We start from the raw sequence: 22,926 nt of genomic DNA on the forward strand, positions 1-22,926 counted from the left end.
TCATGCCCTTGCTGATACCACATTTGAGCTTCTTTGGCTACGATGGCTTCTCAAAGACTTAGGTGTGTCTACATCCTCTACTTCTCCTCTTTATTGTGATAATAAGAGTGCCATTCATATTGCTCACAATGATGTCTTCCATGAACGGACTAAACATATCGAGATCGATTGTCATTTTATCCATTATCATCTTGTCCATGGTGCTCTCAAGCTAATATCAGTCTCCTCTACAGATCAACTTGCAGATATCTTCACCAAGTCACATCCTACGGGACGCCTTCGTACTTTGGTTGACAACCTCAAGTTGGTCTCACATCCACCTTGAGTTTGAAGGGGGCTGTTAACATGTATAATGTTGTGGGATTTATGCCCAACTAGTTTACTTGTATAGCACTCTTACTTATACTACACTCATATTTACTTGTACTGCACTCATATGCCTCCTATATAAAGGCACTCATGTATATTCTTTTAGTGAGAAATACAATACTATTGAATTCAGTATTTCTAACACTATAAATAAAAAAATAAAAAAAAGGATAAAATTTATGTAGGAAATTGTACAGAAGTGATGCGGAGGCAAGAAGAGAGTAAACACAAGGGTTACGTGGGTTTGTTTGTCAAATTACATCTACAGAGAAAGTCATAAGCGGTATCTTAATTATAAACTTTTCTTGATAATATATTACAATGGAATCCATATATATATATATATATATATACTGAGATTACTTACAAAAGTCAAAATAATTTGACTATGAATTGCATGTCTATTGTGTCAATCTTGCGACTCTAACAATCAATCTCATAATTTATTTCTTATAATTAATGTCTTAATTTGATCTTCAATGACAGGGAAAGTGAAATTCAATTTCCAACACTATTTCTTAAGTTGAGAACTAATCTTTAATGAAATGCATAACAATGTTGTGCCCTTCCATAGCTTTATTCATAAAAAATTTGTGTTCCAGGCCAAGAGTAACTCAATTAACATTTTCTAATATTTCAAATCCCGACACCCCTCTCCTTGAGACCTTGACCATCAAACAATCCAAAAAAAAAAAATCCCATAGTTTTATTGATATTATGTAAGGCAAGATTGTCAGACTCAAGCTGGACCGGATGGTCCAACCTTGGTAATCTTGAACCAAATTAAAATCTAGTTATTTAACTCATGGCCTGTTTGAATTGAGGAAGGAGGGAAGGAGAGGGAGGGAGAGTAGAGAAGAGTTGACAAAAAATTAGGCTAATTTTCATTAAACTCTATTTTACTCCTCCCTCTCTCTCTTTCCAAACAGACCACAAGAGATACGGTTCTATGTTATTTTATTTTAAATATAAAATTTTTCAAATAAATGGAGGCATAAGAGATGGAACTTGAAATTAAATCCCACAGTTATATTGATATTATGTAGAGTAGAGATGTTTTAAACACTAAGATTATGTTTGGTAAAAGTTTGATAACTATTTTTTCCCCTTATTTTCTGTTTCCAAAAACAATTTTTTATTTTTAAGACTAAAAAACTTGTTTGGCAACCCAAAATGGATAGAAAATAAAATCTGTTTTCAAAACTCAATTTGTGAGCTGTTTTCAGTTTATAATTTTCAAAAGTTAATGAAAACACACATTTAATTTAATGAGTTAGCATTAGAGTTCAAATCATAGTAACAACATGCTTTAGTATTTTCTATTTTTTTATTCAAAAAACTTTTTTTTTTTTTAATTTCAACTAACCAAACATGTTTTTGATTTAAAAAATACAAGAAAATCATTTTTTCTTTATATTCCCAAAAACAAGTTTTTGAAAATAGACAACAAAGATTGTTAACAAACATAACCTAAAGAAAAAAAATTTCTTGTATTTTTGAAATACAAAAAAATGTTTGGTTAATTGAAATTAAAAAGATAGTTTTTTGAAAAAAAAAATACAAAAATATGTTGTTACTAAGATTTGAACTCTAATGCTAACTCATTAAATGAGATAGATTTATTGAATTAAATACGTATTTTCATTAACTTTTGAAAATTAGAAACTGAAAACAGTGTTTTACATATTTTCAATTTCCTTCACAAGTTGAATTTAGAGAACATTTTTTGTTTTTTGTCCATTTTGAATTGCCAAACAAATTTTTTAGTTTAAAAAATAAAAAATTATTTTATAAAAATAAAAAATAAAATGAAAAAACAGTTACCAAACGTACAACTGTCATACGTATACATTTCATGCGTGAGAATGACATTTGTTTAGCATGTTTGGGTACATACATGAAAGTCAGGGTTTAATCATTAATGTGTAATAACAGTAAAACTACGGCTCCCAAAAAAAGCCTAGCCCAGCCCAGTTTATAATCCACATAAACCCGAATTAGCTCGGCCCATTCGACTCAACCCGAACACAAACCTGAAAAAACCCAACATTTTTAAAGTCGGCGCCTCCATTCTCTTCTGAAATATAGCTCTCTCGTTCTCTCTCTCTCTCTCTCTCTCTCTCTATGAAAGGAGGAGAAGAAGAAGAAGAGCTTCGGTGAGAATCGAATCGAATCGAATCGAATCAAAACCCTAATTCAAGCAATGGCGACACCGTCGCAAGCTCAGGCAGTGAAGTCTCTCAACAAATCCCCAGGACGACGCCGTTTTGTTGTAAGCTCCCCCATACACACCTTAAACCCTCTCACAAACCCTTAAACCCTAAACCCCCCGATTTTCTCAAAATTCTTTTCTTCTCACAAAAAATTGATTTAGTTTTATTTGCACGTTTGAATTAGTAATCCAAAAGCTGTTTTTGATTGATTTTTGTTTTTGCAGTTCAAGAATTTTTCTCAGAGAGTAGAGGAGATTGAAATCGATGTGTTTCGAAGCCTTAATAAAGTGAAGGCTGAGCCTTCAGAAGGGTCTTCCTTTTTCCGTGACTGCCTCACAGAATGGAGGGTATGCCTTTACTTTTTTACTGTGTTTTTGTTTATAGCTTTTGGTCTTTATTTTGTTAGTAAAAACTAAAAATATCAAAATGTGCAACATTTACTGGTTCTTGGCCATCACTTTTTTACCAACTAATACCAACTTGCTATCTTGGTAGTTGTGAAATGTTCTGTGTCTCCGGTTTCAGTTAGCTCAACTAGTAATTATTAAAAAACGCCCACGTAATCTTGGCTATACCAAAAAGAAACCCATTAATGTGTTGACTTAATGGTTAAGAATAATTACCATGGTGTGGATGCCGGAGGTTCAAATTTTTCTTTTCTATATAAAAAGAAAAGTGGGATTAAAAGAAAAGTTTTTGTTGTTGTAATTAGTAACGTTTATAATTTGAAGTTTGTAATTGGAAGCTTGTTTTGGCTAAGTTGCTAGTATTCGATGAAAAAGGAAAGGCCCATCAAAACAGCGCTGAAGTTTACTTTTTTATTAGTTGGTTCTTTGTTGCTGCTATGATACTTTGAATAGGACATCCTAACCTTTTTTTTTTTTTTGATTTGTTGATATTTTGTTTGTGATTGTATTGTTATGAACAGGAATTGAATACTGCAGAGGATTTCATTTCGTTTTACGAGGAAATGTTGCCCTTGGTACAGACATTACCCTTGATTATATTACAGAAGGAGTTAATTTTCTCGAAACTCATCCCCCGATTACAAATGACTGCGAGGCTATCTCTTGAGCCTATTCTTAGGTAAGCTAGCTTATATTGTTAATTACTTCTTTACAGTGTTCAGGATATTTATGTGTTACGATTGAATGATAAACTTATGTTGATGCTTGTGTTATCTATTTATTTGATGATTCTGTTTCAATAGAAAAATGTTCTTACATGTATCTAGTAACTATAGCCAAAATACTGAATTTACTTCTTCAGGCAGGGTAGTTTTGTTCTTCAGTCTATGAATCCATTGTTTGGCTTTCAATATTGTTAATGCATAAAAATTGATATTATATAATTCTTTTTAGATATGGTTGTAGTAATCAATGACATCAATTTATGTGGGTGTCTAAATATTGACTAAGTTTTCTGTTTAAATCTGGATTGTCAGTCTGATGTAAATCTTCAGAAGCAGTAGCTGATGCAAGTTAGAATTATAGAGTTGGAAATTAACTAAGGATTCAATTCATTTTATTTTTAATGGGGTTATTGGTGAATGATTTGTAAAAACTTCCCCTGAAAAGTAGGTTAATTTAATTTAAAATAAAATATTTGTGGAAGTCGTGTGAGAAGTATTTTGCTGGTTCAAAAGAAGAATGAATTGTAAAAGCATTTAGGGAATTAAGAAGGAAGGTATGTCAGGTGGAAATTAGAAATGCTGATCTCTTTCAGGCCAAAGGATGCTAGTATGCCAAAGAACCGCCATTGTTGTTATGTGAATTGCCATTTCAACCTTTCTTCTTCTTCTTCGTCTTCTTCTTCTGCTTCTTTTTTTGCAATTATTTATTTTAGTCATTTTCTTCAGAAGAACTACAGTTTACAGAATATCAGAATAATATTATTTATTTTTAATTATTAAAAATAGCACTGTGGGGGAAATTATTTGGAGGATAGCCTTCCTTTGAAAATAATGTTTTGGAAATCATGTTTCCAAAAAACAATTTCAGTTTAAAACGTGTTTACACTGATGATGTGTTTTCCAAACACTATTTCAGTGCAAAGTGTGATATAACTGAAATCTTGTTTTGGAAACACAATTTTCAGTGCAAATGTTGAAATTTAAATGCTTAAAATCGTTTTTTCAAAACAAGGTTCTCAAAGAGAGGCTATTGTAGCAATTAATTTTACCACAATGCTATTTTTAATAATTCATCATAAATAAGTATTATTTTCCGGGAAAACCCCTTGTATTAATATACGACAAAATACTCCCATGTTTTATTTCCCAACCATCCACCTGGTTCCAGATCCTTTTAACTTTCATATTATGCATTTGATGATTAGCATGCTATGCCTGAGATATATACATTTTTGGTGTACGTAAGTTTTACCTGAACTTTTATAAGGGTTTGCAATTTTTATTTTGTTAAATTTTCTTTCTGGTGTTGGGTTTTGAATTGTTTCTTTGCTGTAGACAACAAGTAGGCGAATTAGCTTGTGTTGTTGTAGAATTCAAGATGAAGTCAATAGCTATTCAATATTTAAGATCACTGCTTTATACACTGAGAGATTTATTAAGAAAAAAATGATGTCCTGCTAGAAAAACTAATTATTCAGTACAAAATCAAACCTGTAAATACTAGGGTTAATTTTGATAAGGTAAACTATCAAAAGAATTCTAGCTTGTGTATTTTCTTCTTTCAACCTGTTTGTTGATTTTTTTTCTTCTTCTTTTTTTAGTTGTTTGTGTGTTTTCCTTAAGTTCTTGTAGGTTGATAGTTTTATTTATTTATTTTTTTGCAGGTTACTTGCAGCTCTATCTAGAGATCTCCTGGTTGATTTTATACCGTAAGTTCTTTCTATTTGAATTTAATATATCTCATAGGATTTTCCCTGTCGCTAACTAGTCGTGGAGGCTTCTAACCTTAGAATTGCTGCTCTGTTTGTTCCTGATTTTACTTTGTTAGAATTTCTACTTAAGAAGAGAATGCCTAGATTGTTGTTTAAGATTTCCTACTCCCTTATAAATTTCTTTGAATTTGTCCTATGCCAGACTTGTGGTATTCTTACATATATATGTCTCTATAGTTTGTTATATTTATGACTTATATCTTGTGTATTGGAGCTTTCCCAGCTTTATGCCAAGGATTGCTGATTCTTTAGTGTCTCTCCTGGAAACTGGTGCTGATAGGGAACCAGAGATAATTGAGCAGGTCTAGCTATAATTTCCATTTTTTTTTTTTATGTATATTTGTTAGCTGCCTCAAAATCATTAAGCTTTTCAATTTTTGGCTGATGTTATGCAGATTTTTACGTCGTGGTCATATATTATGATGTACTTGCAAAAATATCTAATACGTGACCTTGTTTATGTGCTCAAGTAAGTACATTTGTACTAGTATGATTTAATTCGTGTTCCCCAAAGGTGTTTATCTTATCAGAATCTGGTTGGTTTTCATTGTCACCGTCATGATTACATGTTATCTGATACATTTGTGTAGACTTTTTCTGTCATGGAGCTCACTGTAGCAATTAGATACTGGAGACCTCATTACATTTTTTTTTCCCTGTGAAGAAGTCTCATTGCATATTTATGTACCTACAAACCTACATAACATATATACTTATATGGTTTTCTCAAATTTTTTTAAGGGTTACATTAAAACTACGATATTATCCCAAGGAGTACGTTCAAGAATTTATGGCTGAGGCAATATCATTCTTGTTTAGGAATGCACCAGCTGAGCAGCTGCAGGAAGGTACATGCTTTATTGTCTAAGTTTATCCATATGGAGCCATTTGTATTCATATGTGAATCATGGCTTAATTGATTCCCCCACGCCATTGTACTCTTTGCCCATTTGTAATCATTAATTCAATGATTTTTTTGTTTTTTGTTTTTTTTTTTGCATTATATTTGTAAACAAAATACAAAAAACTCCAATTCAACTAAACTTTAATCATCCTATTGGCACTGCAGTTGTTTAGTGTATTATGTTGACTTATTACAAATGAGAACAAAATTATCATAATTAATATTTCTTAATTCCATCATGTTCTATTTATGTTAGACATCAAAATTTTTATATTTATTTAATATGATGTCTTTTCCGGGAGCTAGAGGAAATGCATCTCAAGAACACCAATTAGTCGGTGTGAGAGGATTAATGTCAGATCCACAAGGACAACTGATTATTTTACCCATTCATCTACGTGAAGGACTGACTGTCTTTAAGAGTATATTTTAATCTTCTTTTCTTTGAGCTATTAATATTTTTATAGAATTTAGATCATTAAATCTTAGTTTCAAATATATGTGTTAAATTAAAATACATATACATTGTATATATGTATATATATAACCTTATTAAAATAACACACTCAAAACACACGCACACATACATATGTATTTAAATTTTATATTTGAACAAAAATTAAACTATTTTCATTTATAATAATATGAGAAAATAAATAATATTTGAATTATTTATTACTTTGCTTGAAAGATGAAGTATGACAACATAACAAGGTATATTTAATTTTTATTATTATCCTAGGTTAGCTGATTTTTTTCAAATCTTAAGTTTTTTTTTTTTTTGATAAATATATTATCTTTAGCAATTATAGTAAGGTAGCATAAGTGTGCTACTAATTGGAATATAGTAAACTTTACTCTTTTAAGTACCATTACCATATACTTCTATTCTAACTTCTTCGAAATAAAAGTACGTTCATATTTTGTACTGTATATACTTATTCAAAAAAGTTGAAAATTGTACTGTACAAATTTCATCATGTTTAGTAGTAACTATGACTTGGATAATTCATCTATTTATTCTTCTTGCTTGAGACTATGCATAAAGCTGACAAAGATACTGGCCTTGTCTTTCCATGTTTCAAATTACTTTAACTTCTAAGCATTATTTTGGTCCATTACCCACCTGAACATCATCAGTGCTGCTCATTGACTGCCGCAATTATTCCACCTTGTCACTCAAATGACCTTATGATGCCACCATTAGCACTATCTCCATAGTGAGCATAACTTTGCTAGAATTTGATGTATGCAATATTTATTAGTAGTATTAAAAAAAAAATCCAAGCACAATTTTAAACCATTGGTTGTGTGAATGTTTACCTAGCCAAAAAAGAAAAGTACTTGTGATTTATTTCCAATTTTTTTTAAATAAAAATAAAATATATCCGGACACTATTTTATAATGCTACTGATTAATATGCATCTAAAAGTGCATACATGAAGTTCTAGTGTGGTAAAGTCTCTTGTCCGTTTTTCAGTCTTGGTAAATGGTTTCCCTGAGGTTTTTTTGGAAGCTCTCGTGGGTTGAGACAAGGGGACCCTCTATTCCCGCTTTTGTTTCTTTTGGTAATGGAGGCCTTAAGTAGACTCTTAAAGAAGATAGAGGAGTGTAATCTCAGTTAGGGTTTTCATGTGGGAGCTGGGAACTTTGTTGGTGTGAGTATTTCCCATTTGTTACTTGCTGATGACACTATCTTATTTTGTGATGCCTCTAGGGAACAGCTGCTATCCATAAGGTTGGTGTTGTCTTGTTTTCAGGCTTTTACGGGTTTGAAGGTCAATGTAGGGAAAAGTGAGATTGTCCCTGTTGGGGAGGTGAATAATCTAATTACTTTGGCTAATATTCTCCATTGTAGAGTGGGCAGTTTGCCGATGAAATATTTGGGGATGCCATTGGGAACTTCGTTTAAGACAGCCTCGATTTGGAATCCTATTTTGGAGAAAATGGAGAAGAGGCTCTCTGGGTGGAAGCGTTTCTATTTATCTAAGGGTGGTAGGCTCATGCTCCTAAAGAGTACTCTCTCAAGCCTCCCAACGTATTTTTTATCCCTTTTCACTATTCCTAAAGTTGTGGCGGCTAGATTGGAAAGTATTTAGAGGAATTTCCTTTGGGGGTCTTCTGAGGGTAGTTTCAAATATCCTTTGGTGGCTTGGGATAAGGTGTGTTTACCCGTTAAGATGGGTGGTTTGGGGATTAGAAGTGTGGTGTCTTTCAATCAAGCTCTTTTAGGGAAATGGTTGTGGAGATACGGTCATGAAGCTACCCACCTTTGGCGGCGAGTTATCTCCTCTAAATATGGTGAAGGTCAAGGGGGGTGGAGGACTAAGGTTTGTAGGAGGTCTCATGGGTGTGGCCTATGGAGAAAGCATTAATGAAGGGTGGGTGAGCTTTTCTAAGCATCTGTCTATTACAGTTTGAGAAGCACGGTTGCAGCGTTTGGGCCGCCGCACCCACGTCCGACGCAGCGCGACACGGGGATGCACAGGTGACGCCGCTGCCTACGCGTCCGTGCCGCGTCGGACATTAAAAAAATATTTTTTTTGGCACGATACGCGCCGATACGACGTCGATTCGGGCCGACGCGAGTGAAATCGGGCCGATTGGCCCTGCTTTGGCCCGAATTGGTCCGTATCGGGTGCAACACCAATACCGGCGAAATCTGCCAATACCGGCGAAATCGGCTGATACGGCCGAAATTCAAAAAAAAAAAAAAAACAACAGGTGCGAAACACACCATTTAACTTGGCCGGGAAAAAAAAAAAAAAAGGTGCAAACGCACCGTTTGGAAAAAAACCAAAACCCTATAACACATACATGTACTCTCATTTCTCTTCAATTTTCACTCAGTCCGTGCTTCTACTCCATAGCTCTCAGCCGACCCAGCCCTCTCCCTCTTCATTTTTCTTGCGCCTCTCTCCCACTCTCTGCCTTCACTCTTCAGCTAGGCTCTCTCCCATTCTCTGTATTCTAGTTATTATTTACTATTGTTCTTAAATTTGATATATGTTTATATAATGTGAAAAAAGTATGTTTAGCAATATATTAAAAATATAAATAAAAATATTTTTAATAATTTTTTAATCGCCGCACCCGCACCCTACTTTTTCAAAAATTGCCGAGTCCCGCACCTGCTCTCGCACCCGCACCCGCACCCGCACCCGCACCTGAATCCTGAAACGCACCTGTGCTTCATAGATTACAGTGGGTGAAGGCACTCGGATCAGCTTCTGGCATGATAGGTGGATTGGTGAAATCGCACTAAAAGATCTCTATCCTGAGATCTATGCATGTTTAGCAGTTAAAGATGTTTGTCTCTCTGAAGTTCTGTGGATTTCAGAAGGAGGTACTATTAGAGTGTGGAATTTAAGATTTTAAAGAGCTTTTGAAGATTGAGAGTTGGCTGCATCATTTTCTCTTCTTTAGCTTACCCAAACTCATATTCCTCGGGATAATAGGAGAGATACTCTTTTTTGGCGGCTTAAAGGAGATGGTATGTTTGACACTTGGTCTTACTACCTTGCAATCCAGGGTGTTTCGAATTCTTCGTTTCCTTGGAAGGGTGTTTGGAAACCTAAGATTCCTAAGCGCGCGGCTTTCTTTCTGTGGACTGCTGCTCATGGTCGGATCCTCACTTTGGATAATCTTATGCTTAAGGGTTGCCCTTTGGCGAATAGATGTTGTATGTGTTGCTGTGATGGGGAGTCGGTTAATCTCCGTCTTCTTCATTGTCCTGTCACCCTTTCCCTATGGACTTTCATTCTTCAGGCCTTTGGTATTCTTTGGGTTATGCCAGGATCGGTGGTGGGTTTGTTATCTTGCTGGCATCAGTGGCTTGGGAAGTATAACTCAGACATTTGGAACTTGGTTCTGGGGTGCTTAATGTTGGTTGTTTGGTTGGAACGTAATCGTCGATCTTTTGAGGACAAAGAAAAGACGTTGGATGAGTTAAAGCTTTTATGCCAGTGTAGCCTATTGGAGTGGTCTCGGTGTTGTGGTTTTTCTGATTGTTCTTCTCTCTCTGAGTTTTTGTCCTCCCTTAGCTTAGTTTCCTGACTTTCCTCTGGTTGTTGTGCTGTTTGTTCCTTTTTTTTGTTTTTTTTTGTTTTTTCTAGTTGTTCATCATCATGAACTCCTTGTATTCCTTTTTATTCTATCATTTATAAAAGTTTTCTGATTACCTATCAATAAAAAAGTCTCTTGTCAAGCTAAGTTGATTCCTACCAACATACATACATCCATATATATATATATATATATATATATATATATATATATATATATATATATATATATATATATATATATATATATATATAAAAATAAATTAGACCTTAGATCTAGTGTAGAAGAAGGTTGTAAAAAGCAATTCCAGCAACCATAACAAGATTAAAGCAAATGAAAAGGATATTAGGATTGGAGTTGGAACAATCAAATATCAATTATTAGGCTGAAAGAGCTCAAGAAATATTCAACTCTAAATTTCATAAGGTAGATTGCCTATAATGACTCAAAAGAGGCTATTTATAGTAGCCTTTAGTTTGTGGTTCATCAAATGTTCACATTGATGCATTCTTTCCAAACAGTGTCCTAAGTTTTAGAATGTTCTTTCTTTGTAACCTTGTTACCACATGAATACTAAGTTGATTTTGTGTAATTTTTCAAGGTGCTTTACTTCCACTTCTTCATCATTTTTTCCTATTCCCACATGCTTTTCATTTGGTTATGAACTTCACTTATATATGTTTCGCATACTGATATACATGTGCCAGACATTGTGGCACATTGCAAGTGACATGGCACTAAAAGGTTGGTCAAGGTTTTGGTTTTTATAATTGGCTGAAAATAGACGGATTGTATGTGCATATTTGCTTTTTGTTCTTTGACTATTGTGTTGGTAAATAGTATTTATGTGACTTCAACTAGTTGGTATATAGCATAGCCAAAGTTGTCTTCTAATGGACTTGCGTTACTCTAAGCTGACCAAATTAATGTTTCATGGGATTGGAACAGGTATTAAAAAGATCATGACTGAAGTCATAAAGAAACCATTGCCTGCCAGGAAATGTGGCATCAGTGCTTTACTTTTTTATGTTATGAGAGGGGCCTCATCAAGGTTACACTCAAGAGCAGAGCGAGTATTGCGGTTATTGATGGACGATTCAATATTTGGTATTGATGATTTCAACTTTCTTGCATGTATTTCATATCTTCATTTGTGTGTTTCACTTCTAATTTATACTTATTTTTAGTCCCACAAGATTCTTATGACGATCTTTTCTAGTTTCTTTCTTAACATCATAGGATCTCTATTTTTCTGTAATTGATTGTTATGTAAGATTTGCTCCAGTTGCCTATATATATATATATGAGAGAGAGAGAGAGAGATCCATTTAGAACTGTGCTTTACAACTATAACATTGCACACTGGTATTGCAAACATACATATACATATGTGTGCCAATGCCAACCCAAATGTTTTGAGTTTTGTTATAAATTTCCATTTACAATTATGCAGTGCAATTAAAATAATACATACTCTAATGATTTATGGCCACAAATACCTGATTAAATATGCATCTCTATGGGTATTTGCATGATCTTACGTATGTTAGGTGAGATCTGTTAAAACTGTATAATTTATACCACTTTCTAACTCAAAATTTTCACTGGACTCGTATTGGCAAATCCATATAAATCCACTATTAGATGTATGGTTCTCATCATGCCTGTCTTGCTTTCTATGTATCAAGCTGACCAGCATGAAGCATTGTTCCATCTACATAAAGAAGGTTGAATTTATTGAATGATTATCAAAAAAGGTTGAATTTATTGATTTAGTGGGTATTGAAAGCATTCTTGATTCTTGACATGCATAATGAACTTATAGTAGTATTTCATCCAACAATGAAGATTAAAGATTTTTGTTTTGGATAATAATGAAGATTTAAGAATTTTATCCATAGGAATGCTGTAAATTAATTTTATGCATGTGCGGTCATTATTTTGCTATAAACATTTTTGAAAAATGATAATATAAAAGCTGAAATTCACTGAGTTTCAATTAACATGTATCTTGGACATAAAAAGCATTGTCTCATATGAAAAAGGGATAAAATCTACAGCTGAAAGGTGAATGACATTATCAAATTAATATCACATTATCAGTAAGTGATTTTCTGAGTTTCCTGTAGTCTCTATACTACTGCCGAATTTGGCTTCGAGTGTTAACTTTAAAAGCCTACTTTTTTTCCCCTCATATGCTCATAATCATAGTACTCCACATTAATTTGTTTACTAGAATTTGCCAATGAGCTTTAGCTCAACCGACACCTCCTCTTACAAGTTCTAGATGGAGGGTGAGGTCGTGGGTTCAACGCCCACTGGGTTTGTGTAACTTACCAATTAAAAAACACTTACTTGAATTTGTAGGTCAATGGTTGTGTTACTATGTAGGTTGACACAATTTACAAGTTCATGGTTATGAATTTTTCTAAGACTCTGCCTCTGTCCTCCCTGCAGGTTCAGATGCGGTTGTTGAAGTTATAATTACTGCCTTTCAAAGAATATGTGAGAACATAGAGCCAAAGGAGTTGGATTTGATGTGGAAATGCTTATATGAGAAAATTACTGAGTGTGTGACTAATGGATGCATTTTGCATTTAAGTCGTCTTTTGTCGCTGCTTATTTCCATTGTTCAGATCCACAATGGACAAATAGTTTATGGTGAGCTGTATAATATCTGTATTTACTAGTGTTTCTTTTTACATATCAAAACTAGTGTTTCTTTTTTTATTTTTAGAAAGGCTGTAAAGCAAGCTGATTCGAGTCAAATATTTGGCTACTCAAGCTTGGTTGGTTTATTAAATGTGCTTTTTGACAAGGGCCATAAAGCCAAATTTCAATTGAGCTTTACACTCCGTTTGTTTTAAAGTAAAATATTTTCAGTAAAATATTTTACACATTTTACCATGTTTGTTTTGTAGTAAAATATTTGGTCAATTGTGAAATATTTTCAGTGAACTTTCAAACTCAAGGAAAAAAGTTGTAAAATGTTTTAAGCTCAAAAAACTGCTTAAACATTTTACACATTCTCAGTGTCTCACCCTCGACTATTCTTAGCCTTTCTCACTCTTAGCTCTTCTCTCCCACAAACCAGACCAGCCACTCATCCCCAGATCCACCATTGTCGGCACCACTCATCACTAGCTCCACTGTCATCAATCCTCAAATTGGTTCTCAGGTTCATGACCCAACACTACCAAACGCAAATGCCACCCACCGGATCTAAGGTTCGTGACCCAATGCAAACGCCACCCACCTCTCTTTCGCCAATCAGCTTCTCAAGTTCTGATCTGGGTTTTTAGATTTGTGGGTTTTTGGTTTTGAAATCTGGATTCGTGGTCTAATGCTTAAGATTTTTGGGTGGTTTTTTTCGGATCTGGGTTTGTGGGTTGCTCGTTTTGTGGTGGTTATGGCAACTTTGGTGGTGGACTTTCTAGGTCCGCTGCCCCCAACAGCCATGGGTCTCTGTCTCAATTGGCGCTTTGGAGTTTGATTACTTCGATTGGTTCCTAGTACTTGCTATACATGTATCTGTGTGTCTGATGTGACTTTTGAGAGTGGAATTTTGTTTTATTTTCTGAATTTGGGTGGTTGGTGGTGGTTCAGCGGTTGTGTGCAGCTGTGCTTGCATTTGATGGGTTTTATGAAATATGAAATTTTTTTAAATTACTATTACTATTATTATTATTTTTTTTTTTTTTTTACGGTGAAATTGGAAAATAATTTCCACAACATTTTCATGTAAGCAACCAAACACTATAAAATGAAAACATTTTCAGCATTTTCTTGTAAGCAACCAAACATGGTAAAATGAAAACGTTTCCCTGAAAATATTTTACACTTCAAAACAAACGGAGCTTTAGTAGTTTGACTTTTCTAAAGTAGACAATCAATTGGTGCTGATCCTGATAATAGGTTGCTCAAGATTGGTTCTTATTGGTTTTTGAGCCACGTAGTTAATCATTCAAGTATCACTTCACCCAATTTTTCTTGAGTGGAGCTTGAGTAGCTTGGTTTGTTTTACAGCTGTACGTTTTAAGTTCAATTACTGTAATAATGTCAATTGCATATTTGTGTACTTCTTGTCCTACCAAGCTAAACTACTATGATGTTGCACAGATTACCAATCATTACTTGAACATGTGGGATTGCTTGTGCAAAGGTTTGTCGTGCCTTCTGACTTGGTGAAGGCAGAGGATCATCAAGAAGAAGTTGTTGATAAGGTTCTAGAAATGATTGTATGCATTCTCAATGGGCTCCATAGTTCTAATGATATGTCAACTATCTCAAGTTGTTCATTGCAATGGGCTCCTGTATTTAAGTTAAGGAACTCAAGGTAATTCCTAGTTTGGTGCCCCCCTGCCCCCTACCTCTTTCCCTTTTCTTAATATCATTTGACATAGATTGTTAGGCTTGTCTTGCAGTTTGTTGACTTTTATTAGAGAACTACTACAGAAGGACCCTTGCATAGTAGATATCTTCAGAGTTAACATCTTAAGGTAATGTTATATGTTAGTTATTTCTGGGATGCAATATGGTTCTTTTTATAGGACAGTCTTAATTTTCTGATATAATTTTCAGTGCTTTAAATGATATGGTAGAGACTTCAGAAGAAGTTATTTATCTATTACTGTCCTTCTGTGAAATAATGGAAGTGAAGGCGCAAGGGTCCGACTTTTTAGTCGGCACATTTGGAAAAGGATTTCCAAAGATTCAGAGTTGTTTGCAGGAGGCTGTTTCTGATTGGATAAGGGAAATAAAAGAAATTGTGCGAGTAGATCCATCATCAACTCATATTCATGAGACTAAGTTGGCTCTGCTGTGGGGAATCATTAGATGCTATCCTCAATTGATTGATATCCAAAAGAAATCATCCTGTTTAATGGATTTGATAGATGCACTCAATCAGCTACTGATGATGGAAGCTGGTATGGAACGTTCTGTATTATTCAGATTAATTTCTTGCTCTGTATGCACTTTGAAACACTGTGTCTGTTCACCTTATTTTCAAGTGAGGATAGTGTGGGTGCTTGGCAAATCTCGAAATTAGTTTAGTTCTGATACAAGCTGAACCTAATCAGTTTATTTTATATCAAGTTTGTCTAGAATCAGCTCAGATCTAGTATTAATAACATATGCATCTGAAAATTTCAAATATAAAACTAGTCTGGAGAGAATATTCATGTGAAAAACATCAAAATTTTAAAACTTGATTTTGTAGGGAAGGTATGTTTAAAAGAACTAAAAGTTAAAACTAGTTTATTAGGGATGATATATGGTCTCATTTTGAATAAAAAATCTACCAAACTAAAAACAATTAAAATTAGTTAAGTTGTTCTTAGCTGGCCTGGTTCTATGATGTACTAAACACCCTGAATATATAATGTCTATCTTGGTTTTTCATATAAGCACTAATGCACTTGATGGGACCCATCAATGTCTTGTATCTGTACTTCATGGGACCCATCAAAGTGTATTGTATCCTGCACTTATGCACTTTATGGATCCATCAGTGTATTATATCCCAGGGAGGATATTCTAATAATGTCTTGGTGATTGTTTCTGTTGACATTTTCTTCCGTCTTTTCACCATATCCACAATGCTTGGCCTTCTCAATGAATTTTAAATGCTCACAACAAGATAAGCTAGCGGTATTCTATTTAGTATATAGAACTTTTCTCATTTTCTGTTGTACAATATTATGCTGTCGTTGTCTCTCTTAATATTCATCTATATGTTATTCATTCAGGCTGCATAGCTGGTATTCCTAAACAAACTTGGCAATGCCTAATTGGGGCTGCTTTGAGTTCTTACAACAAGTCACATCTTGGTAAAGAATCTTACTCTGAAGAAACGAGCAAATTTTTGCATCTTGCGAAAAGATACAGATCTTCTTTACCAGTATTGTTTGCTGTTGCTGATTATTTAGATTTTGTGTATGGGTAAGTTGACGTGTGTCAATAATTGATTACATATTAATATATTACTAATCTAAATTCTTATCATTGTTCAAATTTTAATGCTTGTTGATTGCTGGCTATGTTAAAAACTCTGCTTTTCTAAATTCTAAATTCTTGATGTTACAAAAATGTTAGGCCTACATCGGAAGCTGTCAACAGCAATAGAATGTATCATCAAGAACTTACTGGCGAGAAGGTTGTGGATGCAGTAAGCATATTTTCTGATAATTTGCGCCACTCAAACAAGGAGATTCGCATCTCAACTCTTAGAATATTGTGTCACTATCAACCTCTGGGCTGTGTGGATTCTACAAATGATCAACCGCCTGCAAAGAAAATGAGAACTGAAGTCTCTCAAAATTCCCTTGTGGAAAGTCAGGGTATTAATGTATGTGTCTATTTTATTACCGTTTTTGTTGTTTGACACTATATTAAAGTAGATGATCCTGGGCTGATTTTCCTTCAAATGTCAGGTTATTCAGTTGCTTTTGTCTATTGAGGAAACTCCTCTTTCAATTTCTACCAGCAGGAAAGTTATCCTATTGATTTCTAAAATACAAATGGGCCTCTCAGCTGGCAGATTACCTGATGCCTATGCGCCCCTTGTTTTGAATGGGATAATTGGCATATTGAATAACCGATTCAGCTATCTTTGGAATCCAGCAATAGAGTGCCTTGCAGTCTTGATGAGCCAACATTTTGGACTTGTAGGGGATAGATTTGTTTCTTATCTTGAGCAATACCAATCCATATTTCATACATCTAATGAAGTATATGAAGGGAATTCTAAAGCTTACGAGTCAAGTGGTATGTGACAACTCGAGTTTTGATATTATCATGTATCATTATCCTTATTGTACCATATTGGTAGATATTTATTATGACTCAGCTGCTGTTATATAGTGCATGTTTTAGAATAATAAACTGGTTATTTGCTGAGTTATCTCTTTCTTGAATCCAAAATTCCTTTTGAAGTTCAGTTTTTAACCTTTTTTTTTTTCCAGATCTTGTCAAGCGTTTTGATTCGTTTGTATATCCGGGCTCTGAGAGCACTCCTTGTGCAACAGTATTATCCTTGTTGCTCCAATCATTACAAAAGATTCCAATTGTTATTGAATCTCGGTCACGAGAGTTTGTACCTTTGTTCTTAAAGTTTCTTGGCTATGATTGCAATGTTCTTGCAAGGTAATCATCTGCAGGATCTTATGCCTTTTATTGGATATACTTTGGACTCAGTGAACTAGCAAATCTTTATAACCTATCCCATTAAAAGTTGGTTTTCTTTATAATGTTGTATTGCAGCGTGGGAATCTTCAATTCACATGCTTGTAAAGGCAAAGAGTGGAAAGGTGTCCTTAAAGAATGGTTGAACTTGCTGAAAGGAATGCGAAACCCTAGGTCTTTTTATCAGAGTCAATTTCTTAAAGAGGTTCTGCAAAATAGGTTGGTGAAGTGTTTCAATGATGTAATAATATTTATTTATTTAATGCTCATCTTTTCTTCTAGTTTTTGATGTGTTTGATTTTGATCTCAGCCCGGGTGCACTAAGTCCTTTTTCTTGTTTTGCTTTTCCTTGAATCTTTTGGATGTTTCTATTAGGCTTTTGGATGAAAATGATGCTGAAATACAGATGAAGGTTCTTGATTGCCTCTTGATTTGGAAGGATGATTTTTTGCTCCCATATGATCAGCATCTGAAAAAGTTGATAAGCTCCAAATATTTGCGAGAAGAACTAACAACATGGAGTTTATCCAAAGAATCTAATCTAATTGAAGACCAACACAGAGCTTATCTGGTTCCTATAGTTATTCGTCTTCTAATGCCGAAAGTCAGAAATTTGAAGACACTTGCCTCTAGAAAGGTATATCTAATTTGAATTATATGATGTTCATTCCTTTATGCAATCTTGTTAATATCTGTAGGGGTTTTCACTCCGTATGTTTTCCTCACTTTTTATTCAAAATCTCATCTAATTTACTTAATATTATTTACCTTTTTATGCAGAATGCAAGCATTAATCACCGAAAGGCAGTCCTGGGTTTCATTGCTCAACTTGATGTTGAGGAGCTTCCTCTTTTCTTCGCATTGTTAATAAAGCCACTGCACATTATTTCACAAGAAGCTGATAGTACTGCTTGTTGGCTTTGGACTTCACCTGAAAATTTTATGGATCAATTCCAGGCTTTTAATTTCTTAAAGTATTTCACCGTGGATAATATATTAGCTCTGTCTTGGAAGAAAAGATATGGTTTTCTGCATGTGATTGAAGATGTTCTAGGAGTTTTTGATGAATTGCATCTTAGACCTTTTCTTGATCTATTAATGGGGTGTATAGTTCGGCTATTGGGAAGCTGTGCATCAAATATTGACGTTGCAAAGTGCAATGGATTTTCCTCACTTGAAGATCATTCTAGTGCTGACCTAACTTTACTTGAGAAAGATGGTGCTCCAACAAATCACGTCCTGGTACTATGTTTATCATTTTGGGTGCTGAATCTCGAATACTACTGAAAGTTTGTTGTCATAGTTGATTGATAACTCCCCTAATCTTATACTTTGATACTAGGTTGGTTAAAATCTAGAAAGCATGATACTGCAAACTCTGTGTATTTGATACGGGTCTCTTGGATGCCATGGGATACTTTGTTAACCTTCTTATTTTTCTCTTCCTCTCCCTCACTTATGATCTCCCTATGAAAGTAATAGCTTCTTATTTAGTTTCATTATTGGGTAAAATTTAAAAACTATCCTTAAGGTTTGGGCTAATGTCAGTTACTACCAAAACATTTAAAAAATATCCAAATTTCTCCCTAAGCATAAACATCACATAACACCATTTGAAAATTCCCCTGCTTCTACATCCTCTCCATCTCTAGCTGTTATTTATCAATCATTGGCTACTCAGAAACTCTCTCGTGCATATAATTTCCATAATGCAAGACTTGAGTAGTCAAGACAAGCTGTTGGAAGGATGCAGAGAACTTGGAGGAGTACGGAACTTTAAAATGGTGTTCAGTGCCATTTGTGCTTTGGGAACAAATTTGATAATTTTGAAAAGTCTTGATGGTACCTAGTATTAGTGCAAACCTTAGGATAGTTTTAGTATGTCACCCTTTATTATTTAGTTGTATTTTACACTTTTTTAGCATTTCTTCTTTATCTTTTAAACATAAAATTAAAGAATAAGTGCCTACAAGTATTTATTTATGTATTTATTGAATTATCCATGCTGTATTGTATTCTAGATTTTAGATTGATGTATCACCATGTTTGTACTGTGTTGCATACATGTTCTGTATCTGTATTGGTGCTGTCTAGGTAAATACCCATCTTAATAGTGCTTAATATTGTCCCAATTTAGTAAGGTGGCATGTAGGATCAATATCTTCTTTATCAGCCAATATTTTTGACTTGTAACAGCTCTAGGGAAAGCTAGTGTGCTTTTTTGTTATGTTGTAGATGAGAACATGGCAACTTATTAATAAAAATTTATGGTCAACATGCAGACTAGCAGTGCTATGAAGCAGTTCAAAGATTTAAGGTCTCTATGCCTGAAAGTAATTTCTTTTGTCCTCAATAAGTATGAAGATCACGAATTCGGTTGTGAGTTCTGGGACCTGTTCTTTGCATCTGTGAAAAATTTAGTTGACGGTTTTAAACAGGAGGGTTCCAGTAGTGAGAAGCCAAGTTCATTATTCTCTTGCTTTGTTGCTATGAGTAGAAGCCACAGGCTTGTATCACTGCTAAGTAGAGAAACAAATCTTGTTCCGGATATATTTTCAATACTTAGTGTCAAGTCAGCTTCTGAAGCTATTGTATCATGTGTTCTTAAGTTCGTTGAGAACTTGTTGAATCTTGATAGTGAGTTGGATGATAAAGATGATACTGCAAAAAGAGTTCTACTTCCAAACCTTGAGGCACTTATCTGCAGCTTGCATTGCCTTTTCCTAAGTGATAGTGCCACCAAGAGGTATGGATGGTGTTTTTGGTGCATTTATTTATTTATTTATTTTGTATTCATGTGCTTTTGCATGCGTCAGACTCCACATTTGCGAGGTTGCTTCCATTCATGCTATTGGAATAAACTATCCTCAATGACCCTAGTGTCCAAGATTTTGGAAACAAACTAATGTGTTCTTTGTCACTTGTTATTGTCATAAAATTTTGTACAAACCACTCTCACATCCATCTTGTAAAGTGAAATGAAAATTATCATTTTTAGTTGAGAAAAACAAAAAATACTGACAGTTCTGGTCAGAATCAACACATTTAAACCACCATTTTCCCTTCTATTTCTAGTCATTCTGCATATGCATTATGTTTATGTATGTATGTACCTTTGGTGTAAAAAGTATTTATGGAAAAGGAAAAAGCTTCTTATTAAAGATATCCTCTTAATGACTTACCCTTTTTATGTACCAGGAAATTGATCAAATGTCCTGGGGAGAGAGACATAAGAATTTTCAAATTATTATCAAAGTATATAAAGGATCCATTGCTAGCAAGCAAATTTGTAGATATCTTGCTCCCATTTTTAGCAAAAAGAGCTCAAAATTCTGGTAAGAATATCTCATGAAACATAAGTTTGGTACTCTCTGTAAGAGTCTTAACTTTTTCTTCAAAATTCTATTTCTTCTTGCAGATCTTTGTTCTGAAGCTGTGCAAGTCTTTCGAGATATCATACCAGTGTTAGGGAGCGACAGTACTAAAACAATTTTGAATGCAATTTCTCCACTACTTACTTCTGTTGAACTGGATATGCGTTTGTCTATTTGTGATCTTCTTGATTCTCTTGCTGAAGTGGATCCTTCTATCCTGTTAGTGGTAATACTCGTATCTTCAATTATTTTTACGTTTAAGTATTGCTTTATGCCCTGTTTGTTTCAAAATTAACATTTTCTAGAAAATGAATAATTTTTCAAAAATCATTTTCTAGAAAATTATCTCAATTTCCTATGTTTGGTAGTGATTTTATAATAAGTTGGAAAACTTTCTCTTAGACTACCCTTATTTAGCTTGGCTTGAGATAGAGTTGTTTTCCAAAAAAATTAGCGGAAAACAAATCTATCTCACACCAAGTTAAATAAGGAAAGTTTTCCGTGACCCTTTTTTTTTTTCTTCTGATACTACCAAACACACCAAACATAGGAAAATGCGGAAAACGATCTTCACACAAGGTTTTCCATAAAATGAACAGAGTGTTAATGGAACCTAATTGATCTCTGAAACCCATTTGTCCCTGTTGTCTACTTTGACTGGAATGCAGGCAAAACTTGTTCGTGACTTGAATGCAACCTCTGCTGCAGAAATGGGTGGACTTGATTATGACACTATAGTCAATGCTTATGAAAAGATTTGTGTCGATTTCTTCTATACTATTCACGAGGATCATGTGTTGCTCATTTTATCACATTGTGTGTATGATATGTCATCTGAAGACTTGATCTTAAGGCATAGTGCTTTTAGGTCAATGTGTTCGTTTATTGAATTTTCTGCACTAGTTATCAGCCAAGAAGGAAAAAGTCACCAAGAAGTAATTGCTAACATGATTACTTCTGATGGTGGTTGTTGGACGAGAGCATCTATTCAGCGTATTACAAACAAATTTCTTTTGAAGCATGTGGGGAATACATTGAGTAGAGAAACTAATATAAAAAAGGTATCAAGTTTCTGTGATTCATCTTGTAGGAATTGATGGTAAATTAACATTAAAAATACAGAGACAGACAAATGCACTTGCTCCTTCATGCATGCATGACTTAATAATAGTTCAATATGATACTTGGACCTTTTTCTCCATGCCTTTATAAGGACTGTGCAAAGAGCTGGTGGCAGACAGAAATATCAAAAAACTTTTAAAACTTTTTCATGATTAAAAATAATAATGATTATTTTAATTAACCAAAATTGCATAAATTAAATCCTTTGTATCATTATGTTTTTTGTTTCAGGAATGGATAGATTTACTACGAGAAATGGTGTTGAAACTTCCAGAAGTAGGAAATCTTAATTCATTGGGGATGCTGTGCAGTAATGATGCTGAAGTAGATTTTTTCAATAATATTATTCATTTGCAGGTGAGTTTTCTGTGTTATTTCCTCCTAAGGCTTCACATGTTTTTGTGTTTATCATTATCTGAACTTTATTCATTTCATGTCTTACATGTGATAGTAGAGTTGTTTATGTCTAATCTTCTTGATAATAATCACCTTGCTCTATTGAAAGAATATGACTCAGAATGAATAAGGATAATCCTTTGCATTTCTTTTCTCTAACATTGAGAGAAGCATCTTAAGTGTCATGGTTGTAACTATTTGTAACAGATCTCAGTATGCTATAACCTTTAACGAAATATTTTTTATCATTAGTTTCTCCCAAGCAAGTAGACTTACCTCTGATGTATCCATGTGTTCTTGCAGAGGCATAGGAGAGCAAGGGCATTATTACGTTTTAAGAATGTTATCAGTACTAGCAGTATGTCGGAGGTAATTATGTTACGCTTTATGTTC

The 22,926-nt window shown here is 34.1% G+C and overlaps 1 protein-coding gene across 1 annotated transcript in view; it reads left to right on the forward strand.

The window, feature by feature from the left end:
* The first annotated feature begins 2,433 nt into the window (after positions 1-2,433).
* The window catches only part of LOC142615642 (uncharacterized), a 29,110-nt gene continuing 8,617 nt past the window's right edge, over positions 2,434-22,926 (forward strand). Inside the window, exons 1-25 of the mRNA XM_075788381.1 lie at positions 2,434-2,641; positions 2,807-2,929; positions 3,511-3,668; positions 5,379-5,423; positions 5,710-5,788; positions 5,882-5,955; positions 6,228-6,334; positions 11,405-11,563; positions 12,914-13,117; positions 14,576-14,792; positions 14,881-14,955; positions 15,038-15,384; positions 16,207-16,399; positions 16,553-16,805; positions 16,891-17,224; positions 17,422-17,602; positions 17,720-17,860; positions 18,017-18,278; positions 18,422-18,883; positions 19,924-20,387; positions 20,840-20,976; positions 21,060-21,241; positions 21,684-22,076; positions 22,369-22,494; positions 22,837-22,902. Coding sequence (XP_075644496.1) covers positions 2,573-2,641; positions 2,807-2,929; positions 3,511-3,668; positions 5,379-5,423; positions 5,710-5,788; positions 5,882-5,955; positions 6,228-6,334; positions 11,405-11,563; positions 12,914-13,117; positions 14,576-14,792; positions 14,881-14,955; positions 15,038-15,384; positions 16,207-16,399; positions 16,553-16,805; positions 16,891-17,224; positions 17,422-17,602; positions 17,720-17,860; positions 18,017-18,278; positions 18,422-18,883; positions 19,924-20,387; positions 20,840-20,976; positions 21,060-21,241; positions 21,684-22,076; positions 22,369-22,494; positions 22,837-22,902 — 4,851 coding nt within the window. The 5' untranslated portion in view covers positions 2,434-2,572. The remainder of the gene's footprint in view (positions 2,642-2,806; positions 2,930-3,510; positions 3,669-5,378; positions 5,424-5,709; positions 5,789-5,881; positions 5,956-6,227; positions 6,335-11,404; positions 11,564-12,913; positions 13,118-14,575; positions 14,793-14,880; positions 14,956-15,037; positions 15,385-16,206; positions 16,400-16,552; positions 16,806-16,890; positions 17,225-17,421; positions 17,603-17,719; positions 17,861-18,016; positions 18,279-18,421; positions 18,884-19,923; positions 20,388-20,839; positions 20,977-21,059; positions 21,242-21,683; positions 22,077-22,368; positions 22,495-22,836; positions 22,903-22,926) is intronic.

Source organism: Castanea sativa, chromosome 11 (assembly GCF_040712315.1).
Source record: "Castanea sativa cultivar Marrone di Chiusa Pesio chromosome 11, ASM4071231v1".
NCBI classification, from domain to species: domain Eukaryota; kingdom Viridiplantae; phylum Streptophyta; class Magnoliopsida; order Fagales; family Fagaceae; genus Castanea; species Castanea sativa.